This window comes from Nannospalax galili, unplaced genomic scaffold (genome assembly GCF_000622305.1).
Source record: "Nannospalax galili isolate Female #2095 unplaced genomic scaffold, S.galili_v1.0 scaffold346, whole genome shotgun sequence".
Lineage (NCBI taxonomy): Eukaryota > Metazoa > Chordata > Mammalia > Rodentia > Spalacidae > Nannospalax > Nannospalax galili.
In genome coordinates this window covers 282,506-307,010 of record NW_008357637.1, presented here as the reverse complement: position 1 = coordinate 307,010, position 24,505 = coordinate 282,506, and the positions used below count along the sequence as shown (strand labels likewise).

Below are 24,505 nucleotides of genomic sequence, written 5' to 3'. Positions count from 1 at the left end.
AAAAAAAATGAAATACCTTGATGAATGTTGTAAGAACTCTGCATTTTGATAGAAAACTCTGTTTAAAATGTTGATTTAGATTTACTTGCTAAGCTTGCCTGTTCTGCCTGATTTGTATCTACCACACATGGATGATTAACCTAGTTGAAATGCTAAGAATTGAAGTGCTGTAAACCTCCTTCCTGGACCCTGGACCCCAGACTCAGTTGATTTACAATGTGTCCTGTAGGCCTGTTTGCACATACCAGATAACCGATAAGGAACAAAAAGAGGGAAGTTGCACCAGGCTTACACCAGATCTACCCTTCCTGGAAAAGATGTTTAACCGAAACTATAGCTTTTAGAAGATGTTTGATCAAAGTGTCTGCTGAGGAATGCTTTTTGTGTAATGACTATGTGGGCCTATATAATCTGTACCTGAAACTGAATGGGGGTCGATTGTTCTGACCAGACTTGCATGTCTTGGGAAGCTGGTCGACCCCAGCTAGCTGGAAAGTAAAGACTCTGCTTGATTTTTACATCTCCAATCCCGTGTATTTGTTACCTGGAGGGGACCCATCGAGTCACGGACCCTAACAGATTTATAACAGGGGACTCATATAGTTAAGACTGGACAAGTTGGACTGGGGATGTAGCTCGGTTGGTAGAGTGATGCCTAATCTGCATGAAGCCCATTTGATCCTCAGCACTACATAAACCAGGCATGGTGGTACATACCTATAATCCCATACCTATAATCCCACCACTTGGGAGACAGAAACAGGAGGATCAGAAGTTCAGGGTTATTTTTGACTACATACTGAATTTAAGGCCAGCTTGGGATAAAAGAAGAAAGGGGGGGGGGGACTCACCAATTTGTTTCAGTGTCAGCAAGTGAATCATTTGAAGACTCTCTGTGGCTATTGCTGGATTCTGCTTCTGAACCTGGACAGCTTTTCTGATCAGGAGAGTTCTGTAGAACTGAGAGAAAACCACCACAGAGAATTGAGAAATTGAAGTCTGATGACTGCCTGTGCTCTGCAGCTCCTCTCCTCCTGCCCTGATGCCTCTCTGTGACCATCTGCAGACTTCTAGGCTGGGTCATTAAAACAGGTATGTTCTGGGACTCTAGGTCTTGCTCAGTGCTAGGCCCTAGTGGGCAAATTTAGTAAAATAACTCATAGGGAAACAAGCAAGTTGCTCCTCTTTGGTGTTCACTGGAAATGGTGGGTAAAGAGGAGGTAGGTCCCAGCAGAAGAAGCACCAGATAGTGGGGAGAACACTGTGCTGGACTCAGCTGAACAGTTCCTGACTCTGGCTGTCAGAATACAGGTAGGATTAACTGTGAACAGGCAATCTCTCCAGGAATGGTCCCTTTCCACATTGTTATGAAGTAGTTAACTGGTGAGTTTCTCATAGTGGGAGCAACAGACACAGTTGCCCCTTCCCGTGACAGCAGTAGCCATGACAGACACACCAGGGCTCTCTTTTCCATTGAGTCTTAATTCAGTCTCAAATTTTCCAACACAGTCCTTCATGTTCTCAGAGTGTGGTTCCCCAGCTAGGACCACCTGAAATTCATGAGAAATAAAGATTCTAGAGACCACCTCAACCTCTTGCATCTGAAACCTTAGAGGTGGCCCAGAGGATCTATTTTGAGTAAGCATTCCACATGCCACTGACTCATACTGAGTTACAAGACACTGCTCTCAAGTCAATGATTCTTTTTTTTTAATATTTCATTTATTATTTTTATTGTATGTATATGAGTGTATTGCCTGCATGTATGTGAGTGCACCTGTGTCATGCAATGCAGCAGAGGTTAGAAGAGGACATTGGATTCCCCTGGAACTGGAGTTAAGGATGGTTGGTAGCCACCATGTAGGTGCTGGGAATCAAACCCAGGTCCTCTTCAAGATCAGTCAGTGCTCTTAACCACTGAGCCATCTCTCCAGCCCCAAGTCAATGATTCTCAATGCTGGAGTTGCATTAGAGTCACCCAGTGAGGTTTCAAACATGCCCAATCTCAGTCCCAAGAAATTTTGCAATGGAACTTGGGTTGGACTGGCATTATTTATTAAAAGATCCCTAGATAATTTTAATATGTGATGGGGGTTGAGAACCACAGTTGTAAGTATTCACTGTTAATCAACTGGGGAACCAAACAGACTCCATAACTATTACCATTCTCATTTTAGATGGATTAGAGGCAGCCAAACCAAATACAGCAAACAAAGACAATCTATAAATACAGCAATTACCACATATTAAGGTAGACACCTAAAATGTACAAAGTTGATGATAAGGCATGTAATGTGACAGAAATGGAATATTTATAAAAAGAAATACAGAGTCAATTCCTTTTCTGATGTCTGGGGGGAAATGTGCTCTCATTTTAGATTGCTAGCTTGGTTCCTTAAATATGTGTAGAGAAAATGTAATTTATTGAGCTATTTGTTGTGATAAAAAACCATCTGTTATTATGGTTGTTGTTATTATACAAATGACAAAAGAATAAAGAGAGAAATTTAGTGGAATATTATCACATTTTTATTATGACATAAAATACATTATAACCAATGAAAATGAAATTGAGAAAAGGGGAAAAAAGCAGAAATAAGAACTATAGCTTGAAGCCTTTTAGAAGAATTCCATTAACTGATTTCTTGCCTCACCACCTGAATTCTCTTGATTGATAAGCCCCTCCAATTAGAGCACTAGACATGTCCCCCTCCTCAAGAGTGTTTGGCCCAACCTCACTTGTCATGCTATGATAAATAAAAGAAGTTGACATGAAAAGAAGAAGGAAAAAGAGCTTATTCCAGGGACACAAATGTATTTCCATTTTCTTATCCAGAAGGAAAATTGCTGCAACTGGGCTAGGACACAGTTCAGCTGATGGAGTGCTTACCTAACATACGTGAAGTCCTGGGTTTGATCGTCAGTACTACATAAAACCAGGCATGGTGGCCCACACCTATAATTGAACACCCAGAAGACAAGGCAGGAGGATCAGAGGGTCAAGGTTGTCTTCAGATACATAGTGAATTCTCAGTGTGGGGTACATGAGAACCTGTCTAACAGTACAAAAACAAATAAACAAACAAACATAAAAACAGAGAGAGAGAGAGAGAGACTATATCTGGGCCTAATTCAGCAGCAAGAGCTAGTTAAATGGCACTGTCCATGGAGAGCTAAGATCACAGGTTCTCATCTATACCTATTTTGAAATCTTTGATTTAAAAAAGGAACAATAGTAGTTTAATAGCAATCCCAAAAGGTAAAATGCACTAGATGCAAAGAAAGCCAGCAAAGATGGCAAAGGTGCAGGTCCATGACAAGAAGAGAAGAGGCCACTCATTACCAGGAGCTTAGCACGTGCCCAGTGACTGCCATGGATTCCCACAGAAACATACAGAATTTCTGTTTATGTAATTGAAGGGAAAACTTATTCCATATTTCTTATTCATTTATACTTCAATCATCAAAGTATTGATTTTTAAGTTATTTGAAGTATGAAAAACCAAACAAAACTTAGAAAATACTCCTAATAAAGCTTAGATGAAATCTGTACCTCCAGCCTCCAGCTTTGCCCAAAGAACAAGGAGAGGGATTGGACCCAACTAAGGAAATGATGAGGTTAAAATGATCAATTAATTGAGTTCAAAGCAGGACCCAAAGTTGTTAAATACTTACCGGTATCCTAGTGACAGATGGAATCACCTGGCATCTCTCTGACAAATGAGTCACAGAACAAGGAAATTGGAGAGAGGGAAACAGGAAGCAGACAAAAAGCAAAAATGGAGAAACAAGGTCATTTGTTTTAGGTGAATGGGTCAAGTAAAGAAATTAGACCAGTGGCAGGAAGGAAAACAAAATTATGAATTTGAATGCAAAAATGTTCATCAAGTGCCAAACTTGGGAGTGTGAAAAAGGAGCAAGAGAGGCTTCTCCAGGCACGGGCCACCTAAGTGTTTCTGGTTTAATAAAATAAAGCAGTCCTGAACTGGACTGAGTTGTGTGAGCTGTGCATATTTCCCAGGAAAACCGAGCCAAATTTCGGTAGATGTCTTGAAATAAAATGGGAAGGCATTTGACTGTCCAAGGATTAAAGGAAGGTGTTTGTGATGGTTAGCTTTACTAATCAACTAGATACAACCTAGAATCACCTAGGAAGAGTCTCTGTGAAGGGCTGTCTAGATCCTGTAGGCCTGTGTGCATAGCTGTTGGGGAATTATCTTGATGGCCTTAATAATGTGGGAAGACCCAGTCTGAAAGTGGTCAGCACCAGTCCCTGGTTTTGGGCTCTGGAACTGTCTGAAAAACTAGCTGAGCATGAAGCACACTTGCCTTTAGTCTGTCTCTGGTCTTGAAGGTGGATGTGATGTAACCAGCTGTCTCAGACCCCTGCCTCTGTGACTTCCTTGCAGTGATAGACTGAAATCTAGAATTGTGAGCTAAAAACACCCCTTTCTCCCTGAGTTGCTTTTTCTCAGCATCACAGCAACAGAAACAAAACTAGGTCAGTGTTGCAAACTCAAATGGCTTCAGGATCAGGAAACAGATGTGTGAGGGATCAGGCAAAGAGGTAATAGGGAAGGGTAATATTGGAAGTGACCAGAGAACGCATCCCTCTTAAAGGCTAAACAGTGCATGTATAAAGACACTAAAAGAGAGGCATGGAACCTGGTGTGGCGACATATGCTGTATTCCAGCATCAGAAGGTAGAGGCAGGAGGATCAGAAGTTCAACTACATAGCGGGCTGCATAGCAGGTTCAAGGCTAGGCCCAGCTACATGAGACAGTCTTATGAGAGAGTGATAGAGAGTAGAGAGGGAGAGGGAAAGAGTAAGAGAACAGATTCTCCTTCAGAGGGTCCAGCAGAAATTGCCTTGCAACATCTTAGTTTTGAAATTCTAACCTCCATAACTGTAAGACAATAATACATTCCTGTTACTTAAGTCACCAAGTTCGTGGTAATCTGCCATGGCTGCCACGGGAAATAATACCCAGGCTGGGAGTAGTGTGAGAGGTGATGAGGATTGAAATTACTAGATGAAAGAGTAGAAAAAGGTCAGGTATATACTATCAGCTTGTTTTGGTAGGGCCAGGTGGTAGGGCTAGAAACTAGGAGGAAGAAAAAAGGGTATAAACAAGGGTATTTTTGTTGAACAAATATAAATGCATGGATTATTATGTTCCATGCATTGCTCTAAAATCTTTACAAAAAATTCACTCATTTGATCCTTATAGTACTCTTAAATGATAGACCATAATTCCTATATTATAGTTGATGAAACTGAGGTAAAGGGGGATTAAACTACTTGTCTAGATGCCAATGAGATGGTTCAGAGGGTTGAGGCACTTGTCTTCAAGCCTGATGATCCAAGTTCTTTCCCCAGGACCCACTGGTGGAAGAAGAGAACTGACTCTTACAAGCTGTCCTCTGATCTCCACATGTGTGCTATGGCATGCATGTGCCCACACACATACATACACACACAAATAAATGTAAGTTTTAAAATTACTTACACAGAGTCACATAGCAGAACCAGGATTAGAACCCAAGTTGTTTTGCCCTAAATCTGAATTCCTAAATTCCCTCACTTATTTGAATATTTAAAAATGATAATCCTTGAACTGGTGTGGTAGTACACATCTTTAATCCCAGAACCTGGGAAGCAGAGGCAGGTGGATCTCTGTGAGATGGAGGCCAGCCTGGTCTACATAGTGAGTTCCAGGCCAGCTGGGGCAACAGGGAGACCCTGTCTCAAAATCATCATCATCATCATCCCTCCTGTCTCTCTCCTTTATGAATTGAAACAAAAATTCAGGCCTACCCCTGTTCTTCTGTGTTCCTGGGGTCTAATGGTCACAGATCAGTGGCTGAGGACAGAGATTCTAGCTTGGTGTTTGGTGACTCACCCGGAGGACAGTCCCTATCACTGTCTCAGCAGGCAAGAATGAAATTCTGGTGGGTGACCTAGGTTAGGTAAACTCTCCTGCTCTGCTATGGGCTCAGGCAGAGAGTGTCACTGCACTGGGCAGAGGAGGTGCACACATATAGGCATGAGAGCCAGGCCTTCCCTCCTGACGGCGCTGGCAGATTTCATAAGGAGCCAGAGTGGCTTCTGCCTGGAGTGACAGCTGGTCAGCAGCCACCTTATCAGAACAGAAAGGGGCCAACTTGTGGGAGGTCCCACAGGCAAATGCCACCAAAAGTAGTACCCAGAAAGTCTAATCCTAATCCTTCCCTTCCCAAACAGGATCTCATAGATACACCTTTAAAATTTTTTCTCAGATACCACATCAAAAATTCTGGCTTCCAGCTCCAACACACAAAACAAATGCTGTAATTTCAGGCCTGTGACTGAGTTTCTCACTTTGATTCTCCAGCACTTAATGCCAGCCATTATCCTGGTTAAACTTTGACAGAGTTCAAAGCAAGTCTTGCCTGGTAATTCCTTTGCCAATGTTGGAAGCTTCAGAGGAAGGTTTTCTCTTATTGTACTAATCAGAGCTTTGCTGTCTGAAGAGGCCCTTCCCTCCAACATCTAGGGACTGTCGCTCTGTTTTCTTCATTTTCATTCAACTGCAGTTGAATTTATTTCTTGTAATTCATTCCCTGTCTGCGTCCAAAAAGGGGTTGGTGGTAGGTAGCTTCCCAGAGTGTGAGTCAGTGTCTGTGCTTGCTGGCCAGCTCAGTGCCCTTCTCAAGTCTGGGGCAGGGCTGTCAGTTGGTACCTATTTGATGAGGGAAAAATTTATTTTTGTGGTGCTAACTATGATCAAGCCCAGGGCCTTGTACATGCTAAGCACATGCTCTACCACGGAGCTATACCCCAACACTCCCCACAGATTTCTTCATGTTATTTTTGTGACCTCCTCAAAAACACCTCCTGGAATGCTCTGCACAGACAGGATGTTGAGAAAATGGGAGGAAGAACATCAGATCAGGGACTGGGAATTCCTGATTACAGGAAGTTTCCTAGCAACCATTTGTAACCTGGAGTAGGGTTCCTCACGGGGTTGCTACAATAAGAATTGAGGGAAGCGAGTCGAGAGAAAGTGTTTCATATGAACTGTATAAACTACTATGTAAAAATGTAGGCTGTTGAGAAAATAATATATTTCTGAGCTAATTAAACAACTCCCACCTCATACTTTTTTCTTCAATCCTGGGGGTGGAACCCAGGCCTTCACACATGCTAGGCAAGCACTGTATCCCTGAGTCACTCTCAGTCTTCTGGGGTTTTTCTTCCTCAGATAGTTCTGGTTTCCTACAAAGCAAAACTATTTACTTTCCTATAACTTTTTCTTAAAAGGATAAAGTGTGGGTTATTCATAGCTGTATTTTTCATCACCAAGAAATGGAAACCACCTAAATATCCTTCAGCTGGTGAACAGAAAAAAGTATGATATAATCATATATGGGAATTTGGCTTGGTAATTGAGGAGAAGGAACGGCTGATAAGCAGCAACATGAAAGAATCTCAAAAGCATTGCAAGTGGTAGGAGGTAGATTAGAAAGTCCGCATGCTCTGTGATTCCATGTGTAGTACATTCTGGAATGAGGAAAGCTACAGGGATAGAAAACCCATCAGTGGTGAGCAGAAAGATCAACAAAAGAACCAAGAGGGAACTTTCTGGAAATGCTCATTTTCTCAGCCATAGAGGGAATGGCCTGATTGCATATGTTAGCCCAATCATATCAAGCTGTTTGAATTGCACTATATTAAAACTATATAATAATAAAACTGTTAAGTTTTTAGAATGCAAAAAATGGGTTCCTTTTCCTCAAGCTGGACCTATTCCTGGAAAGCAACACTTAACCTACCTTTAGCCGACCAGGAGGAAGGAGAGAGGAGGGAGAGCTGGCTGCTGACAGGGGACCTTTCACAACCATTTGCATCACTGACCATAGCTGGTTTTGACACTAAGCACTTGGCTCAACGTCTGCGAAATTAGCAGGCTCTAGTTGCCTGTACATCTCAACCATCACAACTTTATTGACAAGAATGGCTACCAGCTGTCACCCTTGCCTCTGCCTCTGTACTGACGATTCAGACTTCACCGCCACAGCATACCAGGATGCAGCTATGGCTCGCCGAGTTGGGGTTTGAACTCCAAGCCAAATGGCTGTCGCTCAGCTGCTATGTTGCCAATCACCTGTCACTGTGGGTTAAACATGATAGGCACACAAAGATCTTCCAACTCTTCAGACTCTGAAAGGCAACTTGCTTTCCATTCCAGCCGCAACCAATCTGGGTGTATTTTAGCTCCCGGCCATTAGAGCGTCTGCCTCTGTAGAAGCGTGTGAGTAAAGGTAGTAGGAAAACTTACTGGCTTTCAGAACAGGCTGTGAAAAGGACCTTAAGCCATCGAGGAGGAAAAATAGTATCAGTGGCACATGACTTGAGCCTCAGCATCTTTGAAGTTCCTGAAAATGTGTCTGTGAATCAAGCTCTCAGCACCATGAAGTATGGCTCTTTGCAAAAGCAAAGACCAAAACAAAACCATCTGGAATCTCTCACGTTATTGATATATTCTAATTTTTCTCTGTCAGATAATCCAGTCCTAAGTTAACACTTGACAAGTTCTCTTCTTTACAAAGATATTATTGCTAACTATATATGCCATTTGACAGGCATAGATTTTCTTTCTCTGAAAGAGAAGAAGTTTCATCTTTTTGAAGTTCTAACATCACTATGATCACCTTAGAAGAGTCTCCCACAGGCTTTCCTTTCCCCTCAGGAAAGCTCACAGTTAGGAAGAGGTTATAGAGGGGAGTTCAAGTGGTGAAGATTTACTGAGTATCTTCCATGTGCTAGGGCTGAACAGGAAACTTTGTACACCCTATCTGTTCTCAGCAGTCCTGAGAATCATACCTTAATGAGACAGACCCATTTTAGAGCTGACAAAACAAAACCTCAGAAGTTAGACAATTTTCTCCAGGGAGCTGGAGAGATGGCTCAATGGGTAAAGTGCTTGCTGCATAAGCATGAAGACCTAAGTTCAGATCCCCAGCACCCACATAAAAGCCAGGCATGGCAGAGTGTCTGTAAACCTAGAGCTGGAAGAAGTCAGGGGCAGCCAAGACAGGCAAATCCTTGAAGCTCATTGGTCAGCCACTTTAGCCAAAACAGCAAGCTCTGGGTTCAGTGAGAGACACTGTCTCAAAAAATATGATGGAAAGAGTCAGGCATGGTGTAGCATTCTTTTAATCCCAGCACTCAAGAGGCAGAGGCAGGCAGATCTCTGTTCAGAGTTTGAGCCCAGCTTGGTCAACATAGCAAGTTTCAGGGCTACATAGTGAGACCCCATCTCACACACACACATAAAAGATAGACAGCAACAGAGGAAATACCTAATACCAACTTCTGGCATATGAACACACACACACACACACACAGTGAGCAAGAGAGAGAGAGAGAGAGAGAGAGAGAGAAAGAGAGAGAGAGAACCTCCCATATACCACACCCACATACAAATGAATAATTTTCTTTGAACAATATGACAAATGGTGAGATAGCCATTGTTTCTACTCCCAACTCCATATGCATATGATTGGGTATAACTCTTCCAAAGCTTTATCTGGTACCCACATCCATGGACCATGGTCAAAATGGAAACCAATGGCAGGGCAGGGTCTGCTGTAAAGCCCTGAGTGAATTGGTCCAACCAATGCGTCACTAACGCAATACATAAGAGAAGATAATTTATAAAACTTCATGTGCTAGAAGCACATATATGTTCAAGAGGAAAACAAAATCTGTGTAGCCACAGAATATTTTAATTTAAAAAATTTTTTTGATTATTTTTGCCATTGCAGTTAGTTTCTCCTCTAAATGTTCCTTTATCATTGCATAGTTGCAGCCTAACAAACTAATGGAAGTTATAGAATGTGGTAACACTTTTTATGATTCTCCACAAAAGAAACCTAAAGATATAGCATGAAGGCAAGTTCAGTGTCCATTGATCATAAGAATGTTGCACCAGTTAGTGTCCAGCTGGCAAAGATGGGCCACCTCTGCAGCCAGGCTCAGAGGTGTTCTAAACAAGGTTCATAGTAAAGAGAACAGATTCCACACTGAACAGGCACTGACCACAGACTACCTCTGAAGTGTTAACCTTGAGTCCTGGAGGCATCAAGTGAGGTGTGGGAGACCACGCTGCCTGGCAGCCCTCCCTGCCCCCCAGGGCAAGCAGCCTCCAGAGAACTTGCTGATCAGTCCTCCCTGCCCCCTAAGATAAGCAACCTTTCCGATGACTCAAAGATAAGCTTGAGCAACCACCAATTTCCTTATCCTGCAACCAGACTCACAGCACCAGTTCCCCTCATCCTAAGGGACATTCATTAACCCGTTGAGACAACACCTTCCCTTCCCCTTCCCTAGCTAATTTCCTGCTTCAGCCCGTATAAGAATCCCCATGGAAAAATAAACTTTTGCAGCTTGATCAGAGTTCTTTGTCTTGCTGTCATTCTTCATGTCTCTTGTTCCATCATTCCAGGTCCCTGGGAGTTCGAGTCTCCATCTCCCGCCCTGCAGGTTGGGGCAACTAGCGCCCAATGTGGGGCTCGAACCCATGACCCTGAGATTAAGAGTCTCATGCTCGACTGACTGAGCTAGCCCGGCACTCAAATAACATATTGGCTATAACTCTTACACAGGTTTATGGCCTCGGGACCTGTATCTCCTCCAAAACATCCCCTGCCAAGTATTCCCACCTTTGTAATACTACCCTTCAGCCTAATCAGACTTATGCTTACGTCCTCCCCACCAACAATACTTGGTGGGCCTGCACCAGCGGCCTCACCCCATGTCTGTCCACAATAATCTTTCAGTCAAATCATAATGAGTTTTGTGTGCCTATAATACTCATTCCTCGCATGACTTATTACTCTAATAAAGATTTTCTTGACAGATGGGATCAGCCTTCAGTCCCTACATTATCTCGGAGACTCAGGGAACCTATTACCACCATCACAATTTCCGTTCTCCTTGGTCTCAGCGCAGTAAGCACCGGGACAGGCATCACCTCTTATGTTCTTTCTAATTCCAGATACTCAGAGCTCCATGCCACCATTGACGAGGACATCCGAAACCTCCAAAAGGGAATAACTGATCTTGCTAATTCCCTTGATTCCCTCTCTGAAGTACTCCTCCAAAATAGACAGGGACTTGATTTACTTTTCCTACAACAAGGAGGGCTATGTGCTGCCCTCAAGGAGGCATGAAAAAAGTCCTAGAGGGGCTTGAAAAATGAAAAAAGGAACAAGATTTATCTACATGACACACAGTAATTACAAATACCAGACCAGTGGAACTAACCTTCTCCTTCTTGGACCAGTAATTTTTCTCCTCCTGGTGTTGTCTCTGGGGCCCTATCTTTTCAACAAAATTGTTGCTCTGATCAAAAAGCAAGTAGATGCCCTATTAGCAAAGCCTATACAGGTACATTATCATCGCCTGGACCTGCAAGATGGAGCCCATGATGAAATGATACGTTATGGCGACGCTTTCAGTCGCACTCCCTGAGAGCTGAGTTGGACAGTCAATGACGGGTACGAGAGTGACTCCCCGCAAAAGAAACCACCTAAGACAGGAAGGCCGCCTGAGCTGCTGCCTAATCCCATGATGGGTGTGTAAACTGGGGATGATCATTCCAACCTAAGACAGGCACAACTCCCTAGGGGTTATAATCTTCGTGGCTCCTACTTATTAATTCTCATGGCTTTTACTTAAAACAGAAAGGGGGAGATGTGGGAGACCATGCTGCCTGGCAGCCCTCCCTGCCCCCCAGGGCAAGCAGCCTCCAGAGAACTTGCTGATCAGTCCTCCCTGCCCCCTAAGATAAGCAACCTTTCTGATGATTCAAGATAATCCTGAGCAACCACCAATTTCCTTAGCCTGCAACCAGACCATGGCGCCAGGTCCCCTCATCCTAGGGACATTCATTAACCCGTTGAGACAACACCTTCCCTTCCCCTTCCCCAGCCAATTTCCCGCTTCAGCCCGTATAAGAATCCCCGTGGAAAAATAAACTTTTGCAGCTTGATCAGAGTTCTTTGTCTTGCTGTCATTCTTCGTGTCTCTTGTCCCATCATTCCAGGTCCCTGGGAGTTCGAGTCTCCGTCTCCCGCCCTGCAGGCCGGGGCAGTAAGGCATCATTTTCAACATATTTCCATGTCCTGTCAATGACATCAGGCACAAGTGCCCTTCAGCCCACATTGACTTTCTAGCTTTCTTTCCCGGCATTAGGGAAATAGGGACCATGCACCCTGGCTTGTTGTGTTTAACATAGCAAATAATTCTATTCAACAGCAGAGGACATTCTTCTACATGCCAAAGTCATGACAAGACAATTATTTATGCTTAAGAGATGTTAGGTAGAGCTCATTTCTTGCAGACACCTTGAATCCACAGGCCAGGTCTTCTCTCCTATGCAAAGTCACCACTACTGTAAGCCATGCTTCTGGAGGTCCTGACCCTGTGGTTGCTGGCTCACAGATAGATATGTTTTCCCAAAGGAGATCATGATACTTGATACCCAGGTGTTTCCTCCTCCAAGATGTAAAGCTCTCAGAAGTCAGTCCCAGATCTTTATAGACCAGGAACTGGAGAAGCAGGAATGACAGGATATCAGGCGAACAGCACCAGACTTCACCTATGTTTTAAGAGGCAAAGGCTGAGAAACAGGGGGAGGGCACAGTTTGCAGTACAAGCTTCATCTCAAGCCCAGGTGTACCCCATAATTCTTTCCTCCAGATGATTCTTTGCTATTGTGTGAACACAGCTGGAAACGCTAGGGAAGGGAGGCCGCTGCTTCCTGCCCTATGGCCCAAGAAGTCTCTTCTCTCACACCTGCACTTTCTCTGATAGAGCTCTTTCTTTGAGATACTAAGCATTTGTGAAAAACAACAGGAGTCTTTCTAAGAAACAGAATAGGAGGGAAAAGACTGAATAGAGGTAGAACAACAAACAGAAACAGGAAGGAGTGACAGGGACTGGCCTGCTGCCTTTCTCTCTCAGTGGTACATTCAATTGACTTCTTGTGCACAGCTTTGTTGGAGCAAAAACTACCCACTGTGAGAGCTGGAGAGATAACTCAGCAGTTAAGAGTACTGGCTGCTCTTGCAGAAGACCTGGATTTGAATCCTAGCACCCACATGGTAGCTAATAACCCTTTTAGGGATCTGACGCCCTCTTCTGATCAACATGGCATTGCATAGCATGGGTACACTTACATACATGCAGGCAATATACTCAAACACATAAAATGAAAATAAGATATCTTTTAAAATAAAAAAGTACCTATTGTGATCATTTTTAGCTACAAGAAGCAAGGGTCATTTCAATGCACATCCTTGGCTACATTTGATAATGATTTAAAATTTTAATTATATATATTCATTGTACATGGTACTAGGTTTACATAAGGATAGTTCTGCACATGTATACATTGTACAAAAGTGACTTTTGCTTTAGATACTATAGAACTCCTTTCTAATGAGTATTGACATAATATGGAGTTTCTGTTTTATTCAAATAACATCTCTTGAGAGATAGCATATTTTAGACCCCTGTGTTTTAAGAGCTAGAGAATTTGAAGCCCCAAATTAAATCCTGTTTATTGTGATAGCCACAGCATAAATCAGGTGCTTAACAAGTAGGGGATAATAAATGACTGATAAAAGAAATATCATAACTTAAAGCTTCCAGTATACCTAATTATACTTATGAAGCTATAATTCCAAGAAATTGTTGCAATCATCATAACTGTCACTGTACCATGAATGCTAAAGGAGACAGATCTTTTTGGGGGTGTGGGTGGGGGATGCAAGTGTTACGCTACTAAGTACACCCCAACCCCTCATTTTTTATTTTGATACAGGGTTTCACTATGTAGTCCGGGTTTCGCCTCCTAATAGGTGTGTACCAACACAAAGTGCATCTAGAAAACAGCCTTTTAAAACTAGAAAAGACTAGGAGAAAGCCTCACCCTGACAGAGGTGAAAGATCAGGTTAGGCAACTTTAAACACTGAAACTTGGTTCTGCTTGTTTGTTTTTGTTGTTGAGACAGACTCTCACTGGCTGCCCTGGAACCTACTATGCAGACAAGGCTTACCTTAAACTCAAAGAGATATACCTGCATTTGCCTCCTGACTACTGGGATTGACGGAGAAATATTAGGTCCTCAATGCTCCTCCCATAGTGCCACCTCTGGCTGCCTCCACAGGTATGGCACAATCCCCCTCCAGCTACCTTCTTCCATTTGACACAATCCCAACCACAGTGCACTCCCTGTAAGAAAACATAAAAGCTCCGAGTCTGTGAGAGCGGTCCTCTTCTGGATGGCTGGTGGTGGTGAGGAGAGCTGCCCTCTCAGTTTATTCTCTGCCTCATAAACCTGTTGTTCTGTTGGGGTTGGTTCCTTCATCTCTTTTCCTGTTTGCCTCCTATTTTATATTAGGGATCAAAGGCGTGCACTATACCACACCAGGCTCAAAATCTGGGTTTGTAACAAAGTGGGGGTCAGACAAGCTGACTGCAAAGGCGCATTCAAAGCAGCTCCATTCTACAGGCCTCATGTGTAGGTTTAAAGTGTGTTTAAAGTGTGTGTTCTCAAGCTCAAGGCGCCCCTTCAGCCTTAATAGTGTCACTGCTGTCATGCTCCGAAAAGCTCTCTCCCCAGAGGGCATCAGAGAAGTGGCTATGATTGTTGGCACTGTTGCCATCTGTGTTGTTGGCAGAGCTGAGGACGGGAGCATGCAGCAAGCTGACAGAGGGCAGCGTGAAGGGACAGTTTCCACTGCACTGAAGCAATGAGATGAAAATGAGCCATTAACCATCAGGCTGGTCCTGCTCCTGTGTGTGTGTGTGTGTGTGTGTGAGAGAGAGAGAGAGAGAGAGAGAGAGAGAGAGAGAGAGAGAGGTAGGGAGTTCAGACAAGTCAACTCCCCCTGGAAAATACTTGAAAATTCTGTTCTCTCACCTAAGGATTCACTGTCATCTTCCAGAGAGCATTTCATCCCCAGACAGGGAGGCCTAACACTTTGTTTTTAAAAACAGATCTTGGATTAGAGGGGCAACTTAAAACTAAAGAATAAAACAGACATTGTAGATGTTTGAAAATTTTCCTGTAGGTTCTTTATTTTGATAGTAGCCACTGAGGAGCATATGCATATTTTTTAGTGGAATAAATGAAGTTTGATTCAGCTTCTGAAACTTGACATCTAATCTAAAAACAATAGATTTTTATTGGAATAAAAATAACATTTTTTTACTTGGAATATGTTTATCTGAGCATTAATATGTACAGTCTTAGTTTCCTGATTTAGAAAGGGCATATATGTGGCTATGTAACAATAGTAATCAAAGAAGAGGACAAGAAATTGAGAGGGAGTGGGGGACATGAGAGGAGTTGGAGGGGGACTGGGAGGGATGGAAATAATGTAAAGACAATACTCATGCATGAAATTCTCAAAAAACGTTTAAAAGGGCATATTTTTAATTCTTTGGTATTTGAAGGAACGTGTTTTCTTACAGAAAGCTCATTATCAGAATTAATAATAAAAACAAGAAAACATGCTACTCCTCACCAAAGTGACTGACATTCAAAGTTGTTTCTCCAGTCCGAAAAGGAAACTGGCAAAGAATGTGTTGGCTCCAGAGCCCACCCTCCCTCTCTCCTCCCACAGCTCATAAAGGCTCTTTATTGCCTGCACAGAGATGCCCACATAGGAAATGTATCCTCATGTACCTAGAGTGTTTTCTCTCCAACATTTGATCGCTGGCTGGTGTACCCTTTGGGTCCACAGAGATCTCTAGACCACCAGCTCATGTATTTGAAAGGCATCTGTTTATTTTGAAAATGCAAATGTGCCTACCTCAAAGACTGACAGGCAAGAAATGACCCACAGGGTGAGAGAGAAGCTTTCAGTATGGTGTCCTGTCTCTCCCTGAATCTTACCAAGCACACTAGCCACTTAGCCCAGCCCCAGGGAAGAGCCCACAATAAACCTAGCAGGCTTATCTCTCAGGAATTAGCTGGGCAGATCATTCTGGGCCTGGTTTAAAGTACCACACAGATCCTTTACAAAAGGACACAGAGCCTTTGAAAGGGTGGCTCCTTGTTGAGGGCTGCCTGGAGGAGGGCTGGATCACAGGGCCAGTGGCTCCTACCAGTGGCCAGTCCCAGCCTCAGGAGCAGAAAGCAGTGAAGGTTAATGCCGACTTTGATCTCTGTGAAGGCATACCAGCAAGAATTAATTTACATTTCAGATGAAAAAGGTTGACAGCATGAAAAGGCAGCTAGTTGCTGGGATGTGAATGTGCTGTAATAGATCGGGAATTCTGAGAGGAAGTTCTGAGGAAGCTGAGGGGAGAAGCCAAGCTCGGCTGCTTTTATTGGGAAGGAGATGAAAGGAAAACAAATTTCACTACGCGCTGCTCTGCAGCAACATGTAGGCCAAATGCTTCCTAGATTTCAAGGGCTGCTCTTTTAAAAATATATAACGTATCTCAGCAATGTTGTTAAAAGAAGGCGCTAGGTCAAAACCAGAAATACAAATAGGCATTCTACAAAATCTAAATTTCAAATAATTTGTTGAAAAAATAATCAGAAATTAACCCCAGAAATGGCTGCGCTGAGTTATCCTCCCTGTGCATCTTTCTGCAGGTTTTTGAAGTGAGTGGACAGTTGTCTCTGGGGTGTGTTCCTGGCAGGAAGGAAGCTTGCATGGGAAAATCACAACTTTAGCCTCAATCCCAGCCCTAAGGGCATACCAGTTCCTTCCTGCTGGCTGAAGCCAGAGATGACTCTGCTTTTGTGCTTGCTGCCACACAGGACATGGAGGGCACTGGGGCTCCACCATCGCGCCTGCCTAAGCCCCTACAGTCGGCTACTATTCATTCTGATGCTGCTTGGTTAGTGAGAGCAGAGGCTGCGAGGTGAAGGCGAGCACTCACAAAGCTAAAGAGAAAAGGGAGCTACTTTTTAAAAAGAATTTAAAAAAACTTTATGTGTTGGGAGTGTTTTGTGTACATGTAAGTACACCAGGGACATGGAGGAGGGCAGGAGAGGGTGTCAAATCCCCTGACATCGGAGTTAAGGACAGTTGTTAGCAGGCATGTGGGTACCGACAACCGAACCTAGGTTCTCTGTAAGAGCAACCAGTGCTCTTAACAGCTAAGTCATCTCTCCAGTCCCCTAAAAGAGAGATATTTTAAGGAAATGTGTTCTCTCCAGTTCTGTTAGGCAAAATTACCCTTCCATGATCCCCACCCACATGTGCTTCATGAATGAAGTGCACCTACCCATCACTGTCCTAAGTTGATGATGAAGCAGGACTGTTTCTGCTTTGAAGCTGTGTTCTTTTGGAAGCAACAAAGGGCAAAGCAGGTCAAAGATGATTTTCAGACAAAGAAAACCAGATTCATGCTTTTTATATAGTGGACTCGGTGGATCAACAATATACAAGCTCAAAGTTTTTATTTTAAAACATATGTTGGGCTTGGGGCCAAATTACAAAATCCAAAATCAGCCTGCTATCCTCTTTAGAGGGAAGACTCTGGTGTGTGTGTGTGTGTGTATTATATAAGTGCATTATGTGTGCATATGTGTGTATGTTGAGGATCTCGGGAGTAGATAGGGATCACAAGACCCACTTTGAATTATGTTCCTTAAGCTTCAATAAGAATTCTTTTCTCTTCCTGAGGCTTTGAAGTGGTTAAGGTTAGAAATTATTAGGATATGGTGCTAAGGGTGACACATTAGAGTTTAAATAGTACCCCTTCTTCCTAAATGTTTTAGTTCTTTGTGAAGATGTTGGGCCTCCACCATGGCTTAATAGTTCTAAGAAGGACCCCTAGAGCCAGGTTCTGGTCTGATGAGTCGCAGCAGTCTTACTGAAGAATTTGCCTCAAGTTGGGCCTCTGACACACTATATCTCCCTGTCACAGAGTCCACTGGCTTCCACCCTCTCACTCTGTCTCCAATTTCTTGCTCTCTTGGAACTCTTGGCTTGCTGAATGTCCTGTTTCTTCCAGAGCCTCAATTAGGAAGGAATATGCAGAAAGAAAGGGAACCTGGCTTGGCAGCCACAGTGGACATACCATTTGTAGAGAGCCCAGCAACTCAGAGCCGGGGAGGGGGCTGATGATGATGAGCAATCAGAGCTCAAAACTCTCAGACTGCCAAGGGTGAGCTGAGCCCCAAGAGCCACTGTGTGCTTCCCATGGGCCCTAAAGATCACACTAGCCACACATAGACACAGATTTGGGAATGTCCCTGAGTCACCCCTCCTCTATGATGCTGAGTCAGACAAGCCTTGAAAATAATCAGACACCTGTTCAACTAGTGCTGTTGGTCCAATGACAAGGGACTTGGGATTCCAAGAAGGAAAGAGACGTGTCCACTAGCAGCATGTCAAATAGACTCCATCCAAGCTTCTGGTGTTTTAGAGGCCAGTTCTGCCACTGGCAAGCTGTGTGACCATGGGCAAGTCACTCCATTTCTCTGTGCCTCAATTTTCTTCTCTATTCTAGTAGACATATGAGAGTTCCTCCTGAGAGCCTCCTTAGCCAAGCATGGCCCCTGGTCAATGTGCACTATTGCCTCATGACTCAAACAGGGTTGCCAGAATAAATGAGCTCCCAGCACCACCAGAACTCTGGACGCACCTCAGTGCATCATTTGAATGGGATCACAGAACATTGGCAGTGGACATGGCAAAAATGATGTTTTAATTACCTGCTTGAATATGAACAGCAGACTCCTTCCTTCTGTGGCTTATTTTCTTAAATTTCCTCCGAGCATCATATCCTCTCCAGGCTAAAAATATAAAACCATGTGCTGGGAATGATATTAATTTAAGAACGTGCCGCAGAATTGATATAAGCTGTTCCACCTCCAATCTATTTCTCTCCTGCCCCCTCCTGTCCTCTCCCTGAGCAAAATAAGCAGAGATGAGCCATGGTGGTGGAGGGGCTTTCTGAACCAGGCTCAGCTTCCAAAATGCTTCTGAGGAGTCCTTTTTATTTAAAAAGGGATTTACCAGAACTCTGGAGTCTACTTAGGAAGAATGGGAGCTCCTGACCCCACGTGAGATAGCTCCCTGTCATCTGGATTAGAGGAAACCCTGCCTTTATCACTGAGGCTTAAGCTGAGGAACAGAGCTTGGAAGGAACATTACAGTTTCATCTTTTAATCTTTTTACCCTCAGGAGAAATACATAATTATGAAAGTTGTAGATGAAGATAAAGGTGGGAGGGGTAGTCACAGGACAAAAAGAGGCACACAACTAACTAGTGTTTGTTGAGGGAAGGGAAACATCTTCAATGGAAAGAGACAGCTAGGAAGAAGGCGAAGAATAGAGAGAGCAGAAAGAAGGGCAGGAGATAGGCATGCTTCAGATAGAGGTGCGTCATGCTCCCATCCTCCGACGAGCAACTGTCTTCCATGTCCCCACCTTGGCCTGAGCATCCCCAAGTCTCTGGGTGAGCTCATGAGTTCCAAAGTAAGCTACAGCACATTAATGGTTTCACATTGTGAGAGTGCCAAGAAGTTCACCCGCCAAATTCAAGGTGAGGTGCTTTATAATCTCTCATCCGGGGCATGAGAGCCAGGTACTGTGCACAGCACACATGACACGTGAACATGGACAGAGGCACCAGCAAGGCTGAGTGTAGAGGAAAAAAAATACGGATTTGTTCCCTGTTTATAAGTCCCAGCTGAGCTACAAAACCCTGCCAGGATGGTGTTAGTGGACGTCATTCCAGGAGACAGGACATATGTGGTGTGATGGGGTTTTCCATCACTGGTCTGCTCACATGGTTTCTATCTTGCCACTTACCCTGGTGTGTTGTAATGGCTTGTATGTTTGTTTCTCTGTGGGGTCAAGGACCATAGCCAACTTCTTTGAGTACCTCCCAAGCACCTAGTATGAGGCTTGGCTTGTGGAAGCACTTGAAAAGTGCTTGGTGAAATAAGGAAGCAGGAAAGAGGAGGGGAGGGCGGGGGAGAGGAGAAAAGGAAAGGCCCAGGTGAGTAGCCCCCGTTACTTACTGAAATACCAAGGAGCCATGTTGCCCTGAACTGCCCCATTTACCTGCCTGGATGGCAACAGCACTCTTCTCCCTCTTCTCTCTGGCTCTTTTGTATCTCCTGGCTCCGAGCCAGCCCTTGGTATATGCCTGCAGCATGACCACTCTGCCTATGACTTCTCGCAGGAGCAAATTTAATTGCTCCACATGGTAATATTTGAGAAAAACCTGAAAGGAAGCATTGTTTTAGCACTACACATGGGCTTCCAACAGAAAAATCACTCCACTCCAGCCTATTCTTAATGTAACTACCAAAGCCATTATCTGAGTAAAGTTTACAGTGATTTGCCTTGTGCATATATTACTGATTTCTTGGGCGGCAAATACAGTTCCCTTCTAAAATGTGGTCAGAGGACAGAGACCATCCCAGACACTGGTCTGTAGGCCTGCCTCCCATTAGCTGGGGGTTCTTTTTTCTCCTCCCACATTGCTCCTCATAGTCTCTGGTGGAGGTGCAAAGCAACAGGGTGAACGTGGGGTGAACGCAGGGTCTGGAGGCTGAGGGACCCACATGGCCCTCAATGATCTAATTTCCATGGAAGTACATGGGTGCTGCAATCCACGTGCAGGCTGGAGCTAGCTTTGCCGGGCAATTCAGAATGGACCATAAAAACCTGGGCTCCAGCAAGGATGGGATGTTTCCCCAAATGAAAAGCTACACATAACTAAACTAGAATGAGAGTGTGCGATAAACAGCACAAGTCTAACAAGAAAACGAACCAAACCCTACAGGAAGCTCATCACTGCCATTAATATGATTTGTATGTTAGCATGTGCATAGAACATGAAGCATTGAAAGGGGACATTTTAAACCAAACTCAAAGATCGCATTCTAGAAATGCTAAAAGACTGTAGAACTGCGCACAGAATGGAGTGCAAACCACCCTCCTCTGGCCCATAGGGTCCCAGGCTCCTGATTCAAGACCAACAAAGATCATTTTTCAGTTGGGGTCTTGCCTGCCATGCTATGCTAGGAACAAAGTCATTTTTGCTGGTTTTTAATGACAAGAGACAGAGGCACAGAGAAAAGCATCACAGGTGACAATCTGAACAATAAAGAAAGAGCTACCTTTGTTTTTCCCAGTACCCAGTGATCTAATCTGGACTTTTCCAAGATAGCGACACAGCTCTCCTTGCTTAAAGGCGGTGTTTGATGTGCTCTGAATGCCAAGTAATAATACCTACAAAACAAAAGAAGAAAACAGAGCATTTTTAGCTTTCATTTGATTTAATAGTAGAATTGATCCATTGACAAGCCTTTTTTAAAAAAATACTTCATTTATTATTTTTATTTTATGGGTAAGAGTATTGCCTGCATGTAGGTAGGTGCACTCGTGTCATGCAGAAGAGAGTGTCAGATCTCCTGAAACTGGAGTTATGGACAATTGTTAGTCATCATGTGGGTGCTAGGACTCGAACTTGGGTCTTCTGCAAGAGCAGCCAGTGCTCTTAACCACTGAGCCATCTCTCCAGCCCCAGAAGTCTGTTTTTTAACTAGTAAATTTTTTGAAACATCAATAATAACATAGTAGGTAATAAAAGACACACAATTTATACTTATTAACTTGTCTTTTACTTACTTTTGTATTTTTGTTTTAATGTTAGTTTTCTAATTCATATTCAATAACTACTTGGTATCTTTTGCATGGAAAATCAAAATAACTCATCCTGTTAGAAAGGTGGGATTTAGATAGCCTTCTGGTGAGGGTCATAACTGTGGATGTTAGAATTACTACTAGAATCATTAAATCCCATGGTACATATTTTTAAATTATTTTTATTTTATGTGTATGAGTGTTTTGCCTACATGTATCTAAATGCACCCATGTTGTGCAATGCCCATGGAGGCCAGAAGAGGGCACTGAATCCTCTGAAACTGGAGTTAAAGACTGTTAGCTGTCATGGAACCGAACCAGGATCCTCTGCAAGAGCAGATAATGCTCTTAACCACTGAGCCATCTCTCCAGCTCTTCCTTCATGATACATATTTTGACTCAGTTTTGAAAAGTCCTATCTGGGGACTGGAGAGATGGCTCAGTGGTTAAGAGGCCTGACTTCTCTTGCTGAGGACTCAGGATTGATTCTCACTCAGCACCCACATGTCGGCTAACAACCATCAACCATCCAGTTCCAGGGGAATTCGACACTCTGTTCTGACCTCCACAAGCATTGCACAATGGGTACACTTAAATGTATATAAGCAATAAACTCATACACATAAAATAAAAATAATAAGTAAAATATTTTTAAAAATGAAAAAGAAAAGTCCTATTTGAAGTACGTTACTAGCAGGTGATCCATGCACGACACTGATCTGCCTGGAAGGCCCCATGCCTTGCTGGAGGAACAAAGTGGGCATGTTTGCTTGATGCAACCATCATAGCATGTTTTTTTGTTTTTTTTTTTAAATGACTTCATTTTAGCAAATTTCTAAACTTTCAGATGAAAGTTTCTGGATAGAGTCAAAGATTACCATTGGAGAAGAGGTAAAGTATCTTTTCCTAGCCTATTGCTGGGTTTATGGCTAAGGTCCTTATAACAAAAGACTGACAAGAGAAAAGCAGACATGTTTATTTTATGTCAGTTTTCTATGACACAGGAACCTTCCTTCATATGGAAATGAAGTTCTAAGAAATGGTTGCACTTGTATATTTTTAGACCAGGTTTGAGAAAGTGGATAGTTGTGGCGAGAGATGATTGAACAGGAGGGTGTAGCCTAATGACAGCAACCTGCAAGAATCTAGCAAGGCCTGAGGGCTCAGATTATTCTGAGTCCTTAGAGATAGTGATGCTTCTTTTTCTCTGGGTATAGAGAAAGTAGGTATCTTTCACATAAGGGTCTTAGGGCCTAGACAGGGAAGATGTGAAAATCCTGCTCCAAATTTTGTCATCTGCCTCAGCAGAGAAGGGTGGGCCAAGGTCACAGTGACCTTCCTGTCTCTGCTGTTTGCTCGTGCAAGACATCACGTTTTGAGGTAGTGTGTCCTGAATGTCATCACTGCCAAAAGGTTTTGTAGTGTTCTCTTCTTCCTCTCCCTCTTTCCTTTTCCTCCCCCTCCTCCTCCTCCTGCTGGGGATCAAACCTGGCACACACTGAGGTACTGAGCACTTGCTCTGCTACCAAGCCCTAGCTTCTTTCCTTTTTTATTACTCCTGTTTTTACAAAATTACCTGACTATACTCTCCTTTAAGAAAATCTTACCTTAGTCCGTCCCCCCACCCAGAAGCTTTCAAGAATCCCTTCTCTGCTCTTTGCTGCCATCTATAATTAAATCCAATCCTTTGGAAGCTTAAAATTAAACTGATTTTCCTTGTCAGAGGAATTCTTTTTCCATTCCTCCAAACAATGCTATTCTGTTACTTGGAAATGATTTTAAAATATGGGCCTGTTTTTACTGGTAAGAAATCATCCAAATATGAAACATGTCCCTTCTTCCTGCTAAATACACCCTTACCTTTCTGTTTATGGAAATATCAATGTACATGACTAGTACCTTGAGTCAACTTATTTTGTGCTATGAGTCTATTTTATAAGGTAAGAGATGAAGCCAGATTTGGTGAAAATATTTGCATTCAGAGAGAATCAGAAAACCAGAGTCTGTTTCCCCCTTTGGAGAAAAGACACTGTTCTCAAAACCCTAAAGTCCTGGCCAGGACCAGGCTACACTGCATCATTTGCCAAGCCCAGAACTGAGGACAACAGATGTCTTCAGAGCTCACTGGGAGGCATGTCCACCAGGAGCCTGTTTGGGGAGCCATGCATCAGCACAATGTTCAACCTCAGTTTCTCCAGGACTACAGTTTTAGTCATGGCTTCTCTCACAGCTCTGATCACAGATACAGTGGGAACTTTATTTGTAGGAGTACTGAAAGTTTAAACTGTGAAAAATCAATGGAAAACCAGGATTTTCTATATTCTTTAGGCCAGCCATTTGCCACCTGGGCTAGCTGGTATTCAGCAACTCATGCTTGTTCAATTCTATTGATGATGGAGCATTTAAAGGAACCTAATGAGGGGCTGGAGAGATGGCTCAGCGGTGAAGAGCACTGACTGCTCTTGCAGAGGATCCAGGTTCAATTTCCAGCACCCACAAGGCAGCTAAAAACTGTCCTTAACTCCAGTTCCAGGGGAATCCGAAGCCCTCTTCTGACCTCCATGGCATTGCATGACATGGGTGCACCACATACATGCAGGCAACACACTCATATACATAAAATAAAAATAATAAAATATTTTAAAAAGAAACCTAATGAATAAACAGCACTGTGCAAGACAGAAAATGGATGTACCATCACTCCATTCGAAGATTTATATTTGTTTTTCAGGCACCTGTGAATGTTTCTTAGCAAATGCTCATTTCTAAATAGGCCCAAACTAATATAAACTAAACTAATATAAATATCAGGATTTAGCTCA

The 24,505-nt window shown here is 43.2% G+C and overlaps 1 protein-coding gene across 2 annotated transcripts in view; it reads right to left on the bottom strand.

Moving 5' to 3' along the window:
• The window catches only part of Myo3b (myosin IIIB), a 422,761-nt gene that overhangs the window by 130,227 nt on the left and 268,029 nt on the right, over positions 1-24,505 (bottom strand). Inside the window, exons 25-28 of one of the 2 annotated variants that reach the window (XM_008855235.3) lie at positions 21,158-21,269; positions 20,094-20,256; positions 18,737-18,817; positions 852-960 (exon numbers count right to left, since the gene is read on the bottom strand). In XM_008855235.3, the coding sequence (XP_008853457.1) occupies positions 852-960; positions 18,737-18,817; positions 20,094-20,256; positions 21,158-21,269 (465 nt within the window). Of the gene's footprint in view, positions 1-851; positions 1,032-12,989; positions 13,001-18,736; positions 18,818-20,058; positions 20,257-21,157; positions 21,270-24,505 lie in introns of both variants that reach the window. The other variant, XM_008855233.3, reaches the window with a different exon arrangement.